The 20635-nt window shown below is 44.0% G+C and overlaps 2 protein-coding genes, 4 non-coding genes and 1 pseudogene across 15 annotated transcripts in view; all 7 read left to right on the top strand.

The window, feature by feature from the left end:
- LOC124463589 (NACHT, LRR and PYD domains-containing protein 12-like) overlaps window positions 1-1339 on the top strand; it is a 50658-nt gene extending 49319 nt beyond the window's left edge. For 7 of the 8 annotated variants that reach the window (XM_047015352.1, XM_047015353.1, XM_047015351.1 and 4 more), the window contains one exon: window positions 269-1339. In XM_047015352.1, the coding sequence (XP_046871308.1) occupies window positions 269-798 (530 nt within the window). In that variant the 3' untranslated portion in view covers window positions 799-1339. The remainder of the gene's footprint in view (window positions 1-268) is intronic. The other variant, XM_047015359.1, reaches the window with a different exon arrangement.
- A 4289-nt stretch (window positions 1340-5628) lies between these two features.
- Window positions 5629-13178, top strand: LOC124463592 (pectinesterase inhibitor 10-like). Of its 3 annotated transcripts, XR_006955581.1 has the most exons (6): window positions 5629-6324; window positions 7778-10258; window positions 10351-10456; window positions 10743-11409; window positions 11574-11733; window positions 11998-13178. XR_006955581.1 is itself a non-coding variant. In XM_047015362.1 (5 exons), exons 1-4 carry the CDS (start codon window positions 10063-10065, stop codon window positions 11682-11684), a joined length of 1080 nt encoding a protein of 359 aa, XP_046871318.1. In that variant the 5' UTR covers window positions 5629-10062; the 3' UTR covers window positions 11685-11733; window positions 11998-13178. The 3 variants fall into 2 exon arrangements, 1 of the variants encoding a protein (XP_046871318.1); XR_006955580.1 differs by having other exon boundaries at window positions 5629-10258.
- Window positions 13179-17428: 4250 nt separating this feature from the next.
- LOC124463561 overlaps window positions 17429-20635 on the top strand; it is a 51685-nt pseudogene continuing 48478 nt past the window's right edge.
- Window positions 17851-18048, top strand: LOC124463717. The gene has a single exon (XR_006955629.1). It is a non-coding gene; the product is annotated as a U2 spliceosomal RNA (small nuclear RNA).
- On the top strand, window positions 18610-18800 carry LOC124463692. The gene has a single exon (XR_006955606.1). It is a non-coding gene; the product is annotated as a U2 spliceosomal RNA (small nuclear RNA).
- Window positions 19362-19552, top strand: LOC124463693. Its single transcript, XR_006955607.1, has one exon. It is a non-coding gene; the product is annotated as a U2 spliceosomal RNA (small nuclear RNA).
- Window positions 20141-20331, top strand: LOC124463694. The gene has a single exon (XR_006955608.1). It is a non-coding gene; the product is annotated as a U2 spliceosomal RNA (small nuclear RNA).

Genomic DNA, 20635 nt, shown 5'->3' on the forward strand with positions numbered 1-20635 from the left:
CTCTCCTCTCTCTGCTCTCTTTAGTTACCATTCATTGAGATGATGGTATATATTTATATATATATATATTTATATATATATATACATGTGTGTATCTCTGTACTTATTTATGTATTTATTGTACCGATTATTTGGCAACATTTATAATAACATGGATACAAGTTGTACAGCTGTGTGGTGTAGTTACACATATTTTTGAGAGAGAGAGCGAGAGCGAGATCTGAATGATCATCAGTAATATATATTGTGTCTTGGTCTCCTCCATCAGATGCATGTGAGCTCACACTGGACCCAAACACAGCATGGAGATACCTCTCTCTGTCTGAGGAGAATAAAAAGGTGACAAGGGGGACAAAACAGCAGTATCCTGGTCACCCAGAGAGATTTGAGGACCGCCCACAGGTGCTGTGTAGAGAGGGTCTGTCTGGGCGCTGTTACTGGGAGGCAGAGTGGAGTGGAGGAAGGGTTTATATAGCAGTGACATATAAAGGAATCAGCAGGAGAGGAGGGAGTGTCTGTGTGCTTGGACAAAATAACAAGTCCTGGAGTCTGAGGTGTGATGATAACAGTTACTCTGCCTGTCACAATAATAAGAGCACTGCTATAACTGCCCCCCCTTCCAGCTCCCACAGAGTAGGAGTGTATCTGGACTGGCCGGCCGGCACTCTGTCCTTCTACACAGTCTCCTCTGACACACTGACCCACCTGCACACATTCCACAGCACATTCACTGAGCCCCTCTACCCTGGGTTTTATGTTTCATTTGACTCCTCAGTGTCCCTGTGTCAGATAAAATAGCCCACACACACTGTGCTCACATAGATGTTATTGAAGATTGAACTGTATACAATTGTAATTGATATCCCAGAGTGTTTGTAAATATTGGTGTGTCTAGAATGTTTGTTTTGATTGTTGACAAACAAAACATTTAGGACCAGTAATATGACAGTATTACCCACTTGAATATACACTGTGTGTGTCTAGTACAGGGTATCCGCGGGGTCTTAAAAGTATTAAAAGTTGATAAATCCATTTAGGGAAAATTAAGGCCCTTAAAAGGTATTAAAAAGTCTTAATCCTGATTTTATGAGGTATTACATTTTGTTCAAAAAAGTATGCATGAATATTTATTTTCCTCCCATGACTATTATAAACAACGACGTGCTCGGTCAGCGAGTCACGTATTTTGCGAAATGCACGGTTAGGTGATGTGTCGCCCTCCACATGTCGCGAAACAGACTACGAAATGGGGAAATGTACATTTGCGGACTCGGGTTATTCGTCGTAGCTCGCTAAGCAGTTTAGCGAGCTAATTTTCAGGCTAAGATAAAACACGCCCCTCTTTTTTGTTTGTGGAAGCAACTTTCGATCAATCACCATAGTAACATATCAATTAGCACTAACCTGCTCCAGAGCAGGCTAACATAAGTATAGCTGGATAAGCTTGCCACACCCCCAGAGAAAAACATGGCATCTCCATTTTTGAGAGACCCAGTTGACGAAGGAGCTATTGTAGTTCGATTAGCCTTTCATACCGATAGAGTTCTTCGCGATCGCCAAGATCCTTTATGTCACACGGATGAGTTCCTGTTTGAGCGATATCGATTCAGCCGACAAGGACTCATTTATTTGCAAGACCTTCTCGGGCCGTACAGGTACATTTTTATACAGTGTAGGCGATGCAGAAAACATTGGCAAAGCCGCAGCATGCGTTGCTGTTAGAAAAGTGTACTTGGCGCTCAACCAGCTGATGAATACATTTATCATATTTCCAGGCCATGTCCCAGTCAATGACATCAATTTCATTTTATGCAATTGCAGGTAATTGAGTAAATACATATTTTACCTTTTCATGAAAATGCCTTCCCATCACTATTCATTACGGAGTTTATCACTATGCTGAGTTTCCTAATGTCATTGGCGCAGTGGACTGCACCCATATCCGCCTGAAAAAGCCCTCTGGGCCAAACAAGGCCGATTTTGTGAATAGAAAGGGCTTTCACAGCCTTAATGTTCAGGTACTTATTACATAATTTTCATTAATTTTCAAAAACAATCATTTGTCTTTGACAATAGACATGGACCTTGCAATTGCCCGCTGTAGGCCACTCATGTACTGTACAATACCCATGACTTGACTGCAATTCATCTTAGATGATCTGTGACTCCACCTGTCTGATCACAAATGTTGAGGTCAAGTGGCCGGGGTCTGTCCATAGTCTCCACACTATGCCACAGCTTTGAGCAAGGTATAGCAAATCTCATGTCATTCAGAAAGTGATTATTTTATGTAGAGGTGATCCAACACTGTTCATATTTTATACTAGGTAAGTACGATGGGCTCATAATTGGAGACAGGGGTTACGCCTGCAGGCCCTGGTTCATGACTCCCTATCCCGAGCCAGCCCCAGACCCTGAGGTTCGGTTCAACGGTGCTCTCTAGAACGAGGGCACGGATGGAGATGACCTTTGGCCTACTAAAGGGCAGATTTAATTGTCTGCGGGGGCTGAGGGTGGAACCGGACAGGGCCTTTGCAATCACGGTGGCATGTGCTGTGCTCCACAATGTGGCCACACTCAGGAGGGAGACGGTCCCAGTGATCGTGGCCCATCCTGAGGATGATCTGGAACCGATCCATCTACATGAGCGGCCTGGAGCGGCTGCAAGGAACATAATTGCCCAGCATCATTTCAGATAGCTGTCCAGATGACTTTGGGTAATGTTGGACTCATTTCATGTTCTTCATGTTTGCATGTTTCATTTATATGGTTAGCCACCCTCTTTACTTTTGAGTTACCCATTAATAGTCCATCCTCAGCCATCATCGAGTCCATCCCAACTCAGTCTGGTTTGCACCTCCACTGCCAAGGACTAAGGCAGACTGCAGCAGATCATTTGGTCCCACCCTGACCTGTTCCATTCCAGGACCAGCAAGAGAGCAAGCAGGATCATTGCTGACCCTTCCCATCCTGGCTACCACCTCTTCCCATCCAGCAAAAGTGTCCGGTCCATTAAAACCAATGGACTCACAAACAAGAGTCAGGTGGTTGAGCGGTTGGGGAATCGGGCTAGTAATCAGAAAGTTGCCGGTTCGATTCTTGGCCGTGCAAAATGACGTTGTGTCCTTGGGCAAGGCACTTCAACCTACTTGCCTCGGGGGAATGTCCCCGTACTTACTGTAAGTCGCTCTGGATAAGAGCGTCTGCTAAATGACTAAATGTAAATGTAACAAGGGGCTCACAAACAAGCCCCCTGCACCACACTGACTCTGGGACCCCCGCACAGAATGCACTGCAGTTTGCGTCCTTATATTCTGAATAGAGGAACATGCTGAAGAATAATGTAACAATAAAGCCTTTATTTTTGTCCCCTTTATTGGTTATCCTGTAAATGAAGGTGCACAAGAAATACGATTTTCAGTTTAGTTACAATTCATAGCAAAGCTCACAAATACTTAGCCAAAGCTTTGCTTTACAGGGTTAGACTTACATTCAGCTGCCGTTTAAGCAATTTAACCTCCAAATCCAACTTAATTGAGCTCAAGTGGAGGTTGTGTATTTTGGCACGCAAGTATTGCTTGTATAGCGTGCGCACATCTTCAGTGTCAGTCTGGAAAAAAGACAAACCATTCATAACTTGTTCAGTGTGGTGGTCAGATGCCAACTAAATTCGGACCTCACAATGTGAGGGTATTTAATGAGAACTCACCCCCCCATCCCCAGTTCCCAAAGAGTGAGAGGGGCCAGGCTCCTCCGGATCAGCCCGTGGTCCAGCAGGATTTACCTTAAGGAATGCATTGATGTAGTGAGTGCCAGGAGTGAGTGGGATTGGAGTATTAGTTGACACAACTTGCATTTACCAAATCGTTGGAGAAGGCAGAAAGAGTGTCCTCATCGTTTAGACCGACCTCCTGTTAGTGAATCAGGAATTATTAGGAACTGTGGGAAAGTGCCTTGGGTTTCTAAAAGACACTCACAATAAACATGTTTAGAATCATTACACAATGATGCAGCAATATCAACTTACATCAGTGGGCTATTCTCCCCCGACCAACAACACATTGGGAGGTGGCTGCAGGAGTGTGATTGAACCTCCGGCCACTGCAAAATGTGACGATGGTTAACCAAATGACTAATTATGAAGGAAACTCATAGAATGAAGTGCACCTACCTTGGACATAAGGATTATCTCCTGCCACCACCTCTCCAGAGGAGCTGCCCCCAGCTATGCCCTGCATGATGGGCCTACCCCTATTATTAGCCAGGGCCAGCTCCTCAGCAGGGATTAGCTCGGGACCTTGGGGTCCTCCCCCCGTCTTAATCATATCCGCCTTTTTCTTGTTGGCTAAAATATGAAGGATATGACACTGACAAGCTGTTCAGTACAGTCCTCTTAGTGGCGGGGTTGCAACTACATGGGGTTTGAAAGCACTCATATTTATATGACAGTGTTCACCATATCACACCATACCATACAGTACACCATACCATATAATTATTTGAAATGATTAAAGTGGACTCAACAATTTATTTTCACTGCTTCAATTGATTGAATTTCTGATTATGAATAATACTAAGTACATACTGTGATCCGGCCATACACAGATTTGCACATGCATATTCAAACTCCTACTTCTATATGGTCATCTACACATACATGCATATGCACATACATAGTAGGCTACATGTTAAATAAGCGCTTTCAGTACATACATCCTCATAAGTGTCTATGAATTCGTATCAATTAGATAATCTTTGGCCTTGGTTTTATCTAGGCCTACTTATTCTGTAAGAGTTTAGACAATTATTTTCGCTAAAAAGATCTCATTCAATGATTAATTTCCATTAAGCCTACTGCCAGCAGGCACATTAAAAGAAATGTGATCTGATTGATCGGGGTAATGAGGCACTTAAAATGAGCCAATAGACCAATTATTTGTTTGTAAACAATCGGGATGCGCGCGCACTGTGGCTGCAGAAAACCGGGAAAGGATAGCATTTTTAATGGCAAAAGGACCACACGGATAATACAAATAGTTAGATTTAAAAAGACCAAAAGCGTCGAGGAGGACATGCCTATAGGAGAGAAAGCGATTACCCAATGATCTGTCGCATCAGAATTTTGATTTGGGTCACGAAAGTCTTAAAATTTGAGTGAGAATGTCGCCCAGTACAGACCGCATACTAGTCGAGCGGCAACCATGTCTTCACGTCATGTCACAAAGTTAATAATTTTACACTTTTACAGTCAATTCTATATTTAAAAAGTCGAGCAGGGCAGCTTTCAAGAGATATGGGAATTCTCCTTTTAAAATCAGCTGGTCCGATTATTTTTCTGATTTGTTTAAACTGGCAATCTGAGTGAGACTGTTTTGACGTTAGCCTCAGTCAGACTCGCTCACTGGCAGTGTGCACAATGTTGTATTTCACTCCATTCTACACCAGAAACGTCAGGGAGGACTGCCTAATGTAGATACGAGTCTGGTGAAGATAGCCAGAATCTCGGATTTCTTTAACCTGTCTGTTTCATTCGTCATTTGCCTGAGAAAGCGACCTCCGTTAGCCAGGCTAGTTTTGCCCGATCACTTGGACAGGCTATTTAAGGGTATCGGGGTCAAGTGACTTTTGTGCATAGACAAGTGAACGTAAATGTATTTGTCCAAAGGCCAAGAGCCTCAAAAAGTTAATATCAAGCTCTGCAATCCGTGGCCAGAGATCCCTGCAAACACGTCTAGTTGGGCCCCACATGGGCCTCACTTGGGCTAGATGGGCTTAGGCTGGGCATGGGCTCAGAGTGGGCTTTGTTGTTGGGCCCCACATGGGCAGTAGATGGGCATAAGATGGGCTAAACTACGCATGGGCATAAGTGGGTTCCAGCTGGGCTCCACTCTTAAGATATTCAAAATTGATTATGGATGCTTTTGTTATAGGCTTATTTTAACAACAGTCACTGGCTAGTTCCACTTTTTATTCAAATTTTATCAGGCTTTTTAGCTATTTAGAAGTGTAGCCATTGCACTTTAATAGTGGTTTAAGACAAAATATGAATTTCAACAGACAATATTGTAATAAAATACATTTACTATTATTTTATTACATTATTGTACTATCTAGGTTTCCCAGTTCCACCCCATCACGGAGCAAAAAAAAAAACGTCACTTTGCCGCCTTTCAAAAATATATTGTTTTTTGAATTTGCCGCCTAAAAAATTCCCGCCTTCAGTACCAGTACCAACGTCAGAGCGTCTTTGTCTGATAACTTCTGCAGCAGTCAGTCGCATGATGATCGGATTTCAGACACCATCAGTTTAACACGAAAAAACAGGTAAGAATCTGCCTCTATGTATACTTAAACGGGGGATGTATTTTTCACGCATGAGGTTTACTAAAAGCTTTTTTGGAGAGTGTTCGGTTAGCCAGTTTTGAACGTAAACCAATGAGGTTTCAGCCTAACTAGCTAGCAGCTTTCAGCTAGCTATGGTAATTAAACCTGGTTAAAGCATGGTGTTGAACATACAAGTCCAATTTATTAAGTTAATATCAAGCATGTTTTGAGCTTATTTTGAGTGGTTGACTTACATATATTGTTTGGAAGGATTTGGTTGTAAACTTGTTAGCAAGACAGTCAAACAGGCCTAGTTAGCAAGTGGTTAAAACAAGCTGTAGCACAAGCAAAAATGTATCGTCTGCTTTTTCCACTTATGCTTGTTTCTTGTCTGTTGCCTTCCCTCCGGTTTTCTCGAATTGGATGAGTATGTTGTGTAGTTGTTTTGAAGAGAAGGGACGATTTGGTTCTTTTTTGATGGGCTATGGAGAAAGTTAAGGAGGTGAGCGCAGCGCGCACACACATGAGAAGGAAAGAGATGGTTAGGCTATAGTCTCAACATGCTAAATTCGCCTCTTTGCCGTACTCTTTTCCAGAAATAAACGTGATTTTAGCTGTGGTGATATTATTAGTTCTTGTTGTAATAGCAGTTCTGTTAGACTGGATATTATTTTCACTTATTATCTTATTAGTCTGCAGAATGTGTGTGTGTGTGTCAGCGCTGTATAGGCGTGCTCACACACTCTCATACACACAACGTCGCGCTCCTGCGTGCGGCAAAGACGGCAAACGAGAGAGTGTGTGTGTGTTCATTCGCTCGCTCGCCCGTCGTGTACACTGTACACTCAGCTACTACTTTTCTGTGTGAGCAATAAGGAGTGAAAACTGTATTGTTTAGCAGGCTAAGATAATGCTAATTGCTAGTAAATGCTAACGGCACATCCTCTGGGTGTTCCCCAGTCATGAAGGTTAAAGCAGCATTGCATGACGTTTTGATAAGTAGTGTGCGGTTGTCAGTGTTTAAAACTTTAATTGTAATCTGTGTGAAAATAATATAGTAAATGGCTGTGGGTCAAAGACTAGTTATGTTAGATAATTCAGTTAATTAGTATAATCCATAGAAGTTTAAAGTAAAAGCAGTGAGACACACAGTAGGTAATTATACAAATTCATAGATTATTCAGTCTGGAGAAATGTGGTATTACTGATTTGGGATTTTAATTTTTTTATGTAATTTGACTGTATGCAATACTTACCTGTGTATATATGTTAAAAAGAGTAATTTGACAATAAAAATAAGTATTTTTGTTGCTAAGGTCACTTTTTAAATACTTACCTGTAGTCCCTGTAAGACCAGTTAATGAAATTAAATTAAAAAATAGTTCTATTAATACTAGTTTTAACAAGCAGTTTTTAATCATAGCTAAAAACTTAAATACTTCTTCTTTTTTAGAAACAATGGCGTGTTCAGAAAGAACTAAAAAGAGGAAAATATCAGCGAAAGTGGAGCAACATTTGCGTCTCGTTGAAAATGAGTTGATGATGGATGATTGGTTGGCAAAAGACTCTGAAATCGATGAGGATCGCTCTGAAAGGGAATACCCACAAGATGATTTGTTAAAGGACTCTGAAAGAGAAGATTCCATGGATACTTTCTACGATGCTTGTGATCAGAACTGTTTTGAGAAGTCATCAAATGATTTTGAAGAGAATTCCTCTGTCTTTTATGATTGCATCATTTCCTCATTTGATGATTTGGATTCTGAAAACTGGCTGCCTGCTGGTGATAGTGACTGTGATTCGCATGGAGATGCATGTTCCGACTTGGAAGAGGATAATGATGATGATGAATGTGGGCTTGCAGAATGGGCTTCAGAATTCAACACACCACAAACAGCGCTGTCTGCACTTCTTAAAATCCTAAGGAGGAAGGGCCTTGATATCCCAATGGATGCCAGAACTCTTATGTCTACTGACAGATCTTGCGATGTTTCGGCTGTGGATGGAGGGTCCTACTACCACTTTGGAATCGAAAATGCTCTCATAGCTGAACTAACATCTCTTGGACATTTAGCAAATATGACAGATACTCTCACACTTCGAATTAATATAGATGGATTGCCCTTATTTCGTAGCTCCAGTATGAGTCTGTGGCCTATTCTGGGAAAGATTAAGGAAATTCCAGAGTGTAGTGTGTTTGTAATTGGAGTGTACTCCGGTGCGTCCAAACCCAAAAATGTCCAAGAGTATTGGAAAGAATTCATTGTAGATTTGAAAGCCGTTTCTCAGAGAGGTATTGTGTACAATGGTGTACATTTCAGTGTACCATTACCCGATGCTTTTATTTGTGATGCACCTGCGCGGGCCTTTCTTAGATGCTCCAAAGGCCACACTGGGCATTACGGGTGTGAGAGGTGCACTCAAAAAGGCCAGTACATTAATGGGAAGGTGGTTTATCCTGAAATATCAGCAGAGCTCAGGACAGACGAGCAATTTGAAAGGCAAGGCTATCAACAGCACCAACTGTCAGCCTCCCCCCTAAATGATCTGGGTATAGGATTAGTTAGCAGTTTTGTTTTAGATTATATGCACCTTGTGTGCTTGGGCGCAATGCGCAAGTTAATATTTCTTTGGTTGAAGGGGCCGCAGAAATCCAGGCAAGCTATGCATTTTTTTGTTGTAATGTCTGCATATATGGTGTCTATCAGGCAATATATACCTAGCAATTTTGCAAGGAAACCACGATCCATGTTTGAATTTGGTAAATGGAAAGCTACAGAGCTTCGGCAATTTTTACTTTACACTGGCCCTGTTGTTCTCCTCAATAATATTCCCAGTAGAATGTACAGAAACTTTTTACTTCTATCTGTGTCTATGAGAATTCTTCTGAGTCCTGCCTTATGTTCTCCTGACAATTTAGACTATGCTGAGGAGATTTTGAAACTCTTCGTAACAGATTTTGCTGCAATTTATGGCAATGATTTTGTCAGCTATAACATGCATTCATTGATCCACTTAGCTCAAGATGCACGGAAATTCGGCCCGTTAGATAGTATTTCAGCATTTCCCTTCGAGACATTTTTAGGTAAACTTAAAAAACTTGTCCGTCGGCCTCAAAACCCTGTCCAACAACTAGTCAGGCGGCTCCATGAGAAACAGAAAGTGGCAAGCCAAAAGAGCACATAAGTTTGCAGCCCACTTAAACAGCTCCACTTTTCTGGACCTATGATTAATTCAACTGCAACATGGGATCAATACAGGCGTTACAATGATGGACAGACAATGATCTCCTCCTCTCGTGGCGATAACTGTTTTTCTGTGGGGGGAAGGGTTCTTATTGTGCGGAACATTTTGTCACATTCTGGAACTGTTGAAGTCCTATGTAATTTCTTTAAAACTGACAAAAACTTAAAAAAATTACTTGACAAATTATCCAATGGACTCCTCACGTCTTGGAATTCTTTTTGTTTTCAATTTATCTGAACACTTGCAGCTGTTACCTGTTGAGTTAAAAACAAAAATGGTTTTGTTGCCATTCAAGACTGGATACGTGGCATTGCCACTCCTGCACTAGTGTGCTATTTATTTATTTTTTATTGTTCGTTTTGATTTACCGATTTGTTTTTTTATTCACATTTGCGAGAAAAAGTATGTGAACCCTTTGGGATTACTTGGATTTCTGCATTTTCACTTTTTCTCGCAACTGTATGTATTTTATGTATTTTTTTTTCTTTAAGCATGTTGCCTTTCGCCATAGTGGCATTTGAAAATAATGGCGGATTGGCAGTTATTCCAACGAAATGGTTTACCGGGGGTGAGGAGGACGAATGTTACTGGCCACCAGCCAAGATCAACATGGCAAAGGCGGTCGCAGAACAACTGGAGCCGCACACTGATTGGGCAACATTCAAATTGACGGTCAAGAGAAAAGCCGGTAATCTCAAGTTCATGTGTATTAAGTAAGGGATTATGTATAGAACGCCTGTCATCATTATTCACTGCCACACATTTGTTTGTCTCCCACAGCAACGTATGGAGTTGCCCGCTCAAAATTGGTTGAATACGAGGAAAATACAGATGTCCTGACCGAGTCTGATTCCGAGAACTTGGGAAAAGGACAGCGCAAAAGGAGGTGAGTCTATTTGAATCGTGAAATGGTAGATACTCAATGGATGCTGACACTCTCCCAATGATACAGGGAGGGAAAGTTTTGTGAGACTTTTGTTAAGTGTATTCTGTTCAAATCTGTCAAAATGAGGGATGTATACTAGGGCTGTCACTTTTTCCAAAAATGACAAAATACAAGAGATATATGATTAAATAATAGATAATATTAAATGTAATAAAATAATAAAAGTAAACATCACATGTTTAAAATGCTTTAACTCATTGATTGTGCTTGTATTAAACATTTCTAGGAAAGTCATTTTTACAAGTGAGGATGAGGATGATGACAGCCCCATCGGACCTACCGCTCCATCCAGCCTCAGGTCACTACCTACCGCTACATCCAGCCTCAGGTCATCACCTACCGCTCCATCCTACGCTACATCCAGCCTCGGGTCACCACCTACCGCTCCATCCTACGCTACATCCAGCCTCAGGTCACCACCTACCGCTCCATCCTTCGCTACATCCAGCCTCAGGTCACCACCTACCGCTCCATCCTTCGCTACATCCAGCCTCAAGTCACCACCTACCCCTCCATCCTACGCTCCATCCAGCCTCGGGTCACCACCTACCGCTCCATCCAGCCTCAGGTCACCACCTACCGCTCCATCCTACGCTACATCCAGCCTCAGGACACCACCTACCGCTCCATCCTACGCTACATCCAGCTTAAGGTCACCGCCTACCGCTCCATCTCCAGTAAGAGACTCCATGTTCGTGCGCATCTTAACCCTCCTTGAGGAGGTGAAAGAAACACAAAAGATTCACGGGAGGATGCTACAAACGCTGTTACAACAGCGTGGAACCACTGTCTGCACCGTCTCTTCTACCCCAGAGGGTTTCCCCTTAAAGACGGTTCAAGATGTCATGAACATGGAGGAAAAACTGGCGAACACAAACGTCATGTCTGAACTGGTATGTACAATATGTTAAGTCTAGGGTAGTACAACTTAATTCAATTTTATTAGCGGGGTAGCAGTGAATTTCATCTGAAACTTCCCAAGTGTGCTCACACCCATGCTTATGGTAGTTCTTTCAGGTTGATAAATTTGCTTTGTATTGCCTTTGTTTCCCCTCAGGTCGCAGTTGTGGCTGACATTGGGGGGGCAACTATTGATGAGGCCACAAGAAGGATGATGGCCTTCCTCCTTGACCACGGCCTGTCTAGGAATTACAACCTTCTGGGCTGAAACGGGAAGAGGGAGTTTAAGGCCTTGAAGTTGTTTGAAGTGATATATGGTAGGTGTGCATGTGGATAATGTTTTAAGTGTTGTACAGATACTGGAAAGTTGTTTATAATACCTTAACATTATGTAATGTTTGTTGTCCTGGCTGAGCAGTATGTTTGCTCATGTCTCCGAGATGCCCAACTGGTGTGTTAAAGAGTGTGTATAATCTTAATTTATACAGCACTTTTCTTAACATAGTTGCCTTTACAGTCCTGGTGCAGAGTTGTGTTGGCACATACATTAAGTAAATGACCGTTATATTTATTTCTTGCAGGAGGCATGAAGAAAAACCAGATGACCAGCAATATTACCCGTAAAGATGCAGAGAAGGCCATCTCCAAATGGTTCATTGGTTCTAGGGACCGGGGGGGTAATCGACAGGTCCGACAGGCCACCCCTCAACAAAGACTTCAGACATTTGAGGAGCCATAATATGATGAATACAAGTCCACTCACACTAGTGCGACAGGTTGCTAATGAGCAGATGCTGTCTCTTTGACAGCGCTGTTTTATTTCCTAGCAGATTTTGTAGAAAATAATTATAATATCCATAAGTAGGTTTAATTTAGTGCATAATAGCTGAAAAAAATGTTTTGAATTATTATTCAATTATTTTCGCTTATATATGTTCATATTTCTGCATATTTTGGACCAAGGCCTAGTGCCGCCATCTTGAAAGTGTCTTAGTTGGAATGTCATCAGGTGCATTGTTTAAAATTTAGAATTGTTCTTGTCCTTAAAGGCCACTGTAGCTTCTGTTATTATTCGAAAGGGTTGGGGTTACCCAGGGAGTGTTGCATTCTAGAACGTTGTAGAACTTTCTTGATGATGTCATATTACACAGTGCACCTTTAAACATAGCCTATTAAAGGTGCAGTGTGTAATATGACATCATCAAGAAAGATGACAGGCTCAAAGGTAACCTGGATAGCTGAGTATGAAGATTTTTTTTTTTTTAAAGGTCTATAAAGGTTTATAAAGTTTTTCAAGGTCATCATTCTGTAAAAAAAAAGTTGAATATATAGAGGTTTGAATAACATTTCTTGATCAAATGATGAATAAGTTGAAAGACATCGATAAAAAACTTAAAACTGTAAAAATAGTATTTGACTTGGAGCTGAACTACATTGATGGCTTGAATGTATATGAATCAGCTAAAGGAGTATGAAGATGTGGAAAAGTAAGAAATAGTCTTAACTATGAACTGTAGGGAATTGTTGAACTCTAATAGAAATGATGTGGAATATTTAAACATTTATAGATAAAATTATAATTGAAAGACAAGAAAAAAAAATCTAATGTGTGAAATAAGGTTAAGGTTTATGCAAGTTTTCGATCATTCTTTGTGTGGTACCGAATTTGTTTGTGCTACTGATTTTTTTTTGCATTCTAACACAAATAAAAATGTAATTAATTGTATTACTGGTCTCTTTGTTATTGTAACTTAAATAAATCACCATAGGGTACGTACTATCAGGGACCCATAATCAGCCCACATGGGGCCGAGCTAGTGGGTCCTAAATGGGAGTAACCTGGGTTGCCCATGTGGGATTTAGCTAGGGCCCACCCGAAGCCCACCTTCAGCCCATATGGGCTGCCCACATGGGGCCCACTCACTAGCCCATATACAACCCACATGGGCCCCACATGGGTGTGTTGACAGGGATATATGATGACCTGAACAACACTCCAAGAGTAATAGAACGGGGAGAAGTTCGTCTTTTGCAACCCACATGCGCAGTTGAGCCTGCTTGACAGTTCTGTGACGTAGGGTGATAATTGGTCTATACATTTTCCCAAAACCGCATTTAGTTTATCTAATTTTTTGCCAAGCTGCGTGTCTTGCTCTGGCAGCGGTGGCGGTGTTTGACTTAGCCATGATTAATTCTTTGAAGTCTTCATAGAGACTTATTATTAAATGTTGTTCTGATTGCGAGAATATCACCGCTCTCTCTTTAAGTCCGGTCTTTCCTGCCATCATACTGTTAGAAAATCACGGTTTTGGTGATCGACCTTTCCTGCCTTTTGAAGTAGGACGTGCGCGTGCACTTGCCCCGATGAGTTTAGCCTGATTGAAATTAACCACATGATTTGGATGCGGATCAGCCGTCGACGAACCGATATTTGCGGTTCTCAATTAGCTCGCTAATGTTAACGGGCTAAAGGGACAATTGATTAATTTAGCTTCAACCCTTACGACGAACGGGCCCCTGGTTGGAGAAGGATGAGTTTATACAATGGCTGAAGCCTGTCCCTGAAAACAGGCTTACTGTACATATTGTAAAAAGAAGATTAGCGTAGCTTCGATGGGCATCAACGCTGTCAAGGCTGCTGTTGGCCGCCGCAGCTGTCCATTACCAGTTTCTGTGCTCCACCAGCGACACCACTACCCAGCACGACAGCTGAACTTGTCAAAACGGCTACGACAGCGACCTCTGCTCCATCGTCTGCCGACATCAGGGTGGCTATGGGTGACACATCAACGATGCACGCCGAGGTTATCTGGTGTCTCAATACTGAGGTGAATCACCGCTCACTGAACTCAAACATTCAAATATTTCTATAAGCCTTGCCTTTTATTCTTTAATTTATTATTTTGAGCTTTGTTTCTTCCGAGCTTATCTGAGTTATGTTGTATGGTTGTGCTCTACAGATTTATTTGCAAACTACAACTGTTTATTAAGTTTAAGGTTTTTTGCAGATTAGATGAGGTCTTAAAATATTTTGAGAAGGTCTTCAAAAAGTCTTAAAACTGTATTGAAATTAACTTCAGGATTCCTGCATATACACTGTAGTAGTGTGATCCCCTTTCTCATCTTATCTACTCTCTCCCCCCACCCCCCTTATCTACTCTCCCTCCATCCCACTTATCTACTCCCCCCCATCTCCTCTTCCCCAACCCCCCTTATCTACACTCTCCTCTCTCACCTTATCTACTATCTACAGTTTAGCTCCATGTGTTGGGTTTTGAAAATGTGACCTAAGGAATGGAGGGTTGGGACATCAGGAGCAGGCTGGAGGTCAGGGGAGGGAGTGGAGGACTGGGCTCTCAGAGGTGGGGGGTGTTAAACTCTGTGTTTCCATTACTCAGTTTAATGGTCACTCCACGTTTGCCGGTACAACTCACGCAGTAACCACGCAGTAACAACATCCGGTCTCCACTAAAGTAAGAGTATCCAAACCGGAAATACATAGTTAACAAACTCACTCTCTTTAAAAAAAATACCAAACTGGAGGATTACATATTAAGGTGGGCATAACATCACAGGGCATAGCCAAAGTATAACCTTCATATTCTTACAGTACCTCAGTGGCATTAAGGTAAGAACAAAATGTCATAACATGAACATATTGTTCTGCCACTTATCTCAAGACCAAGTATTTTCTCAGAGATAGACTTTGTCGACTTAAGTCCCTTTGCTGAGTCTGTCACACAGATTATAGGTGGTGCATGTGCAGCGCTACCTGGTGTCAGTTCAGAGAACAATGTAGCATGAAAAATGGCCTTGTCTATTCCATCAGACATTGCCAATGTTTCTCCAGCAAGTGTACTTCGCACAACCCTCTTTACTCTCTTTGATTGCCAAGAGAGTGGTGCAAATGTACCATCAGAACAATTAAATGCCCTCCTTGAGTGCCTCCATGTGAAAGATTTCCAAAGGAGGCATCACTGAACATCACAATCTTGAGAGCACTCTCACTTCCCAAGTGTCGGAAGTTTAGCACTACTTTCTTGGACTTAAGCTTACACATTATTCTGTTTGCCTCATGAATCGTTTGCACTGTTGCATTCTTAAGCTTAGAGGCCAAGTTGCAAGCATCAAACACGACATCTGGCCTGCTTTGCCTTGCTACCCAGAGAATCGGACCTATCTTTGATCTGATCCCTTTCCTCTTCATAAAGATGAGAGTCTTGCTTGACAGCTCGTGAAGGAGCCAGATGTATGGGCCATGTGTGGGGTGTAATTCTCCTGGTGAACCTGCACAGCATTATTAACAGTCACAGTCTATTATTCCAACATGGCAGAAAGGATCATGCTCTTCGCGTCCCACTCTAAAGACTGACCTGAGGCCAGTTACAGCCCAGTCTTTGTCAGTCCAATAGAAAACAGAGGGGTCTACTTTGGACATTTTGCCCCCTGCTTCCAGCACTATGTCTTTCACTTTCAAGTGGGATCTTCTGCAGCATCATCGTCATGATCCATATTGTCAGCAGCATCTGTCACGTTATGTCTCTGTCCAAAATCTGTGGTACTTTCTGAATTGTCATTGACGGCTTGTTGTTCACCAGCTTCATTTCTTTCATAAGTCTCAGGTAGTGCACCCTAACACAGGTACCACCATGTCTGACACATACCACTGCTCCATCTTGGCCTATCACAGTGCCTGGTCCTTTCAATTCTGGGTAACTACTCTCTTGTAGTATACCTTGTCACCCATCTCGTATCTCTCATTTGTACCACGTGGCTGTTTACGTAGTGCTCTCCTTGTTCTCTCTGAACATTCTGCCTTAGTAAATGAGGAGAGTCAGATGGCTGAGCGGTTAGGGAATCAGGCTATTAATCAGAAGGTTGCCAGTTTGATTCCCGGCCAGGCATAATGACGTTGTGTCCTTGGGCAAGGCACTTCACCCTACTTGCCTCGGGGGGAATGTCCCTGTACTTACTGTAAGTCACTCTGCATAAGAGCGTCTGCTAAATGACTAAATGCAAGGCAGAGATGTGTTGATGATTGATGAGGACTGTAGCCGTGAACGCCCAGTTCAAGGCAATGTCCCAGTCCCAGTTGATACTGTTTTGCAACAGGGAGTCGGAACAGGGGCTCGCTCCGTCCGCTCCGCGCATCGCCCCGGTATTGCAGCGCCTCCGGGAAGGGTGCACTCTTTCTAAGCGTGTCAAAGGGAAAAACGAGGGACGGAGGGAGGGAGGGAGGGAGGGAGTGGCGTTTGGGTTAGGGCTTGAAAGGGTTAGGTTAGAAAGGGTTAGGTTAGAAAGGGTTAGGTTAGAAAGGGTTAGGTTAGAAAGGGTTAGGTTAGAAAGGGTTAGGTTAGAAAGGGTTAGGTTAGGGTTAGAAAGGGTTAGGTTAGAAAGGGTTAGGTTAGAAAGGGTTAGGTTAGAAAGGGTTAGGTTAGAAAGGGTTAGGTTAGGGTTAGAAAGGGTTAGGGTAAAAAAGGTTAGGGTAAAAAAGAAAAAAAAAAAAAAGGGTTTTTGCGCGCGGAGGCCTGTCGGCCGGTGGCGTTTTCCCGCCCTTTTAGATAAAAAAAAAAAAAAAAAAAAAAAAAAAAACGGAGGTGAGGTGAGTGACTTCAAAGGGGAGTGAGTGAGTGAGTGAGTGAGTGAGTGAGTGAGTGAGTGAGTGAGTGAGTGCAGAGAGGTGACCGAGCGGCCCGGCTGGCGCACGGAGGGCACGGGCGCGCGGGGCGTCCAATAGTGCGGTCATCGCTTCTCGGCCTTTTGGCTCAGATCTTGTGAGTGTCTGTCCTTAATTGGACAGACATTGGCCCTCCCCCGTCGATACCGGATCGCCGGTACTGGGATCCGGTGACGGGGGCGGGTCGGAGCGGTCGCCTGCCTGGGGGCTTCGGCCCCGACGCCAGGCGGGGACTTGTCCCCACCCTTCTGAGCGTTGGGCGTCTTGGCGCCCAGCGTTGCTGGTAACCCAGAGGTGGGCCAGGCCACCAAGGGGATTGACAGTTGGACGGACTGATGGCCGGAAGACTGAGGAACAGGAAATCCTCGCCGAAGGGCAGCCTGGGAGCAGTGGCAAAGGGATGGAGCCTTCCCAGGGGCCGTCGCGACCGAGGGCCGAGGGCCAGTCGCTCGACTAGCAGCCTGGGAGCAGTGGCAAAGGGATGGAGCCTTCCCAGGGGCCGTCGCGACCGAGAGCCGAGGGCCAGTCGCTCGAGTACCACTGGCGAGGACGACCGGGAGGAGAGGGAGACGGAGCCATCGGGGCGAAAGCCTCGATTGACCCCGTCAAACTTGGACTTCCACTTGTAACCCCCTAGGGGGTAATTGAAATGTGCGCCCCCTTGTGGGGCTTTTGTCCTGTACCCTTGTGGGGAATTGTATATTGTGACTGTCTTGTTTGATTGTCTTTTATGAAACGTTTTTAGAATTGATAAATGCTTCTTTTTCTTTTTTTTTGAAGAAAAAAAAAAAAAAAAAAAAAATCTGTTCTTATCAGTTTAATATCTGATACGTCCTCCATGCGAGGACAACATATTAAACGGATTTTTGCAACAGGGAGTCGGAACAGGGGCTCGCTCCGTCCGCTCCGCGCATCGCCCCGGTATTGCAGCGCCTCCGGGAAGGGTGCACTCTTTCTAAGCGTGTCAAAGGGAAAAACGAGGGAGGGAGGGAGGGAGGGAGGGAGGGAGGGGCGTTTGGGTTAGGGCTTGAAAGGGTTAGGTTAGAAAGGGTTAGGTTAGAAAGGGTTAGGTTAGAAAGGGTTAGGTTAGAAAGGGTTAGGTTAGAAAGGGTTAGGTTAGGGCTTGAAAGGGTTAGGTTAGAAAGGGTTAGGTTAGAAAGGGTTAGGTTAGAAAGGGTTAGGTTAGAAAGGGTTAGGTTAGAAAGGGTTAGGTTAGGGTTAGAAAGGGTTAGGGTAAAAAAGGTTAGGGTAAAAAAAAAAAAAAGGGTTTTGGCGCGCGGAGGCCTGTCGGCCGGTGGCGTTTTCCCGCCCTTTTAGATAAAAAAAAAAAAAAAAAAAAAAAAAAAAAAAAACGGAGGTGAGGTGAGTGACTTCAAAGGGGAGTGAGTGAGTGAGTGAGTGAGTGAGTGAGTGAGTGAGTGAGTGAGTGAGTGAGTGAGTGAGTGCAGAGAGGTGACCGAGCGGCCCGGCTGGCGCACGGAGGGCCCGGGCGCGCGGGGCGTCCAATAGTGCGGTCATCGCTTCTCGGCCTTTTGGCTCAGATCAAGTGTAGTGTCTGTTCTTATCAGTTTAATATCTGATACGTCCTCCATGCGAGGACAACATATTAAACGGATTTTTGCAACAGGGAGTCGGAACAGGGGCTCGCTCCGTCCGCTCCGCGCATCGCCCCGGTATTGCAGCGCCTCCGGGAAGGGTGCACTCTTTCTAAGCGTGTCAAAGGGAAAAACGAGGGAGGGAGGGAGGGAGGGAGGGAGGGAGGGGCGTTTGGGTTAGGGCTTGAAAGGGTTAGGTTAGAAAGGGTTAGGTTAGAAAGGGTTAGGTTAGAAAGGGTTAGGTTAGAAAGGGTTAGGTTAGAAAGGGTTAGGTTAGGGCTTGAAAGGGTTAGGTTAGAAAGGGTTAGGTTAGAAAGGGTTAGGTTAGAAAGGGTTAGGTTAGAAAGGGTTAGGTTAGAAAGGGTTAGGTTAGGGTTAGAAAGGGTTAGGGTAAAAAAGGTTAGGGTAAAAAAAAAAAAAAGGGTTTTGGCGCGCGGAGGCCTGTCGGCCGGTGGCGTTTTCCCGCCCTTTTAGATAAAAAAAAAAAAAAAAAAAAAAAAAAAAAAAAACGGAGGTGAGGTGAGTGACTTCAAAGGGGAGTGAGTGAGTGAGTGAGTGAGTGAGTGAGTGAGTGAGTGAGTGAGTGAGTGAGTGAGTGAGTGCAGAGAGGTGACCGAGCGGCCCGGCTGGCGCACGGAGGGCCCGGGCGCGCGGGGCGTCCAATAGTGCGGTCATCGCTTCTCGGCCTTTTGGCTCAGATCAAGTGTAGTGTCTGTTCTTATCAGTTTAATATCTGATACGTCCTCCATGCGAGGACAACATATTAAACGGATTTTTGCAACAGGGAGTCGGAACAGGGGCTCGCTCCGTCCGCTCCGCGCATCGCCCCGGTATTGCAGCGCCTCCGGGAAGGGTGCACTCTTTCTAAGCGTGTCAAAGGGAAAAACGAGGGAGGGAGGGAGGGAGGGAGGGAGGGAGGGGCGTTTGGGTTAGGGCTTGAAAGGGTTAGGTTAGAAAGGGTTAGGTTAGAAAGGGTTAGGTTAGAAAGGGTTAGGTTAGAAAGGGTTAGGTTAGAAAGGGTTAGGTTAGGGGTTAGGTTAGAAAGGGTTAGGTTAGGGCTTGAAAGGGTTAGGTTAGAAAGGGTTAGGTTAGAAAGGGTTAGGTTAGAAAGGGTTAGGTTAGAAAGGGTTAGGTTAGAAAGGGTTAGGTTAGGGTTAGAAAGGGTTAGGGTAAAAAAGGTTAGGGTAAAAAAAAAAAAAAGGGTTTTGGCGCGCGGAGGCCTGTCGGCCGGTGGCGTTTTCCCGCCCTTTTAGATAAAAAAAAAAAAAAAAAAAAAAAAAAAAAAAAACGGAGGTGAGGTGAGTGACTTCAAAGGGGAGTGAGTGAGTGAGTGAGTGAGTGAGTGAGTGAGTGAGTGAGTGAGTGAGTGAGTGAGTGAGTGCAGAGAGGTGACCGAGCGGCCCGGCTGGCGCACGGAGGGCCCGGGCGCGCGGGGCGTCCAATAGTGCGGTCATCGCTTCTCGGCCTTTTGGCTCAGATCAAGTGTAGTGTCTGTTCTTATCAGTTTAATATCTGATACGTCCTCCATGCGAGGACAACATATTAAACGGATTTTTGCAACAGGGAGTCGGAACAGGGGCTCGCTCCGTCCGCTCCGCGCATCGCCCCGGTATTGCAGCGCCTCCGGGAAGGGTGCACTCTTTCTAAGCGTGTCAAAGGGAAAAACGAGGGAGGGAGGGAGGGAGGGAGGGAGGGAGGGGCGTTTGGGTTAGGGCTTGAAAGGGTTAGGTTAGAAAGGGTTAGGTTAGAAAGGGTTAGGTTAGAAAGGGTTAGGTTAGAAAGGGTTAGGTTAGAAAGGGTTAGGTTAGAAAGGGTTAGGTTAGAAAGGGTTAGGTTAGAAAGGGTTAGGTTAGGGCTTGAAAGGGTTAGGTTAGAAAGGGTTAGGTTAGAAAGGGTTAGGTTAGAAAGGGTTAGGTTAGAAAGGGTTAGGTTAGAAAGGGTTAGGTT

This window comes from Hypomesus transpacificus, unplaced genomic scaffold (genome assembly GCF_021917145.1).
Source record: "Hypomesus transpacificus isolate Combined female unplaced genomic scaffold, fHypTra1 scaffold_30, whole genome shotgun sequence".
Taxonomy (NCBI): domain Eukaryota; kingdom Metazoa; phylum Chordata; class Actinopteri; order Osmeriformes; family Osmeridae; genus Hypomesus; species Hypomesus transpacificus.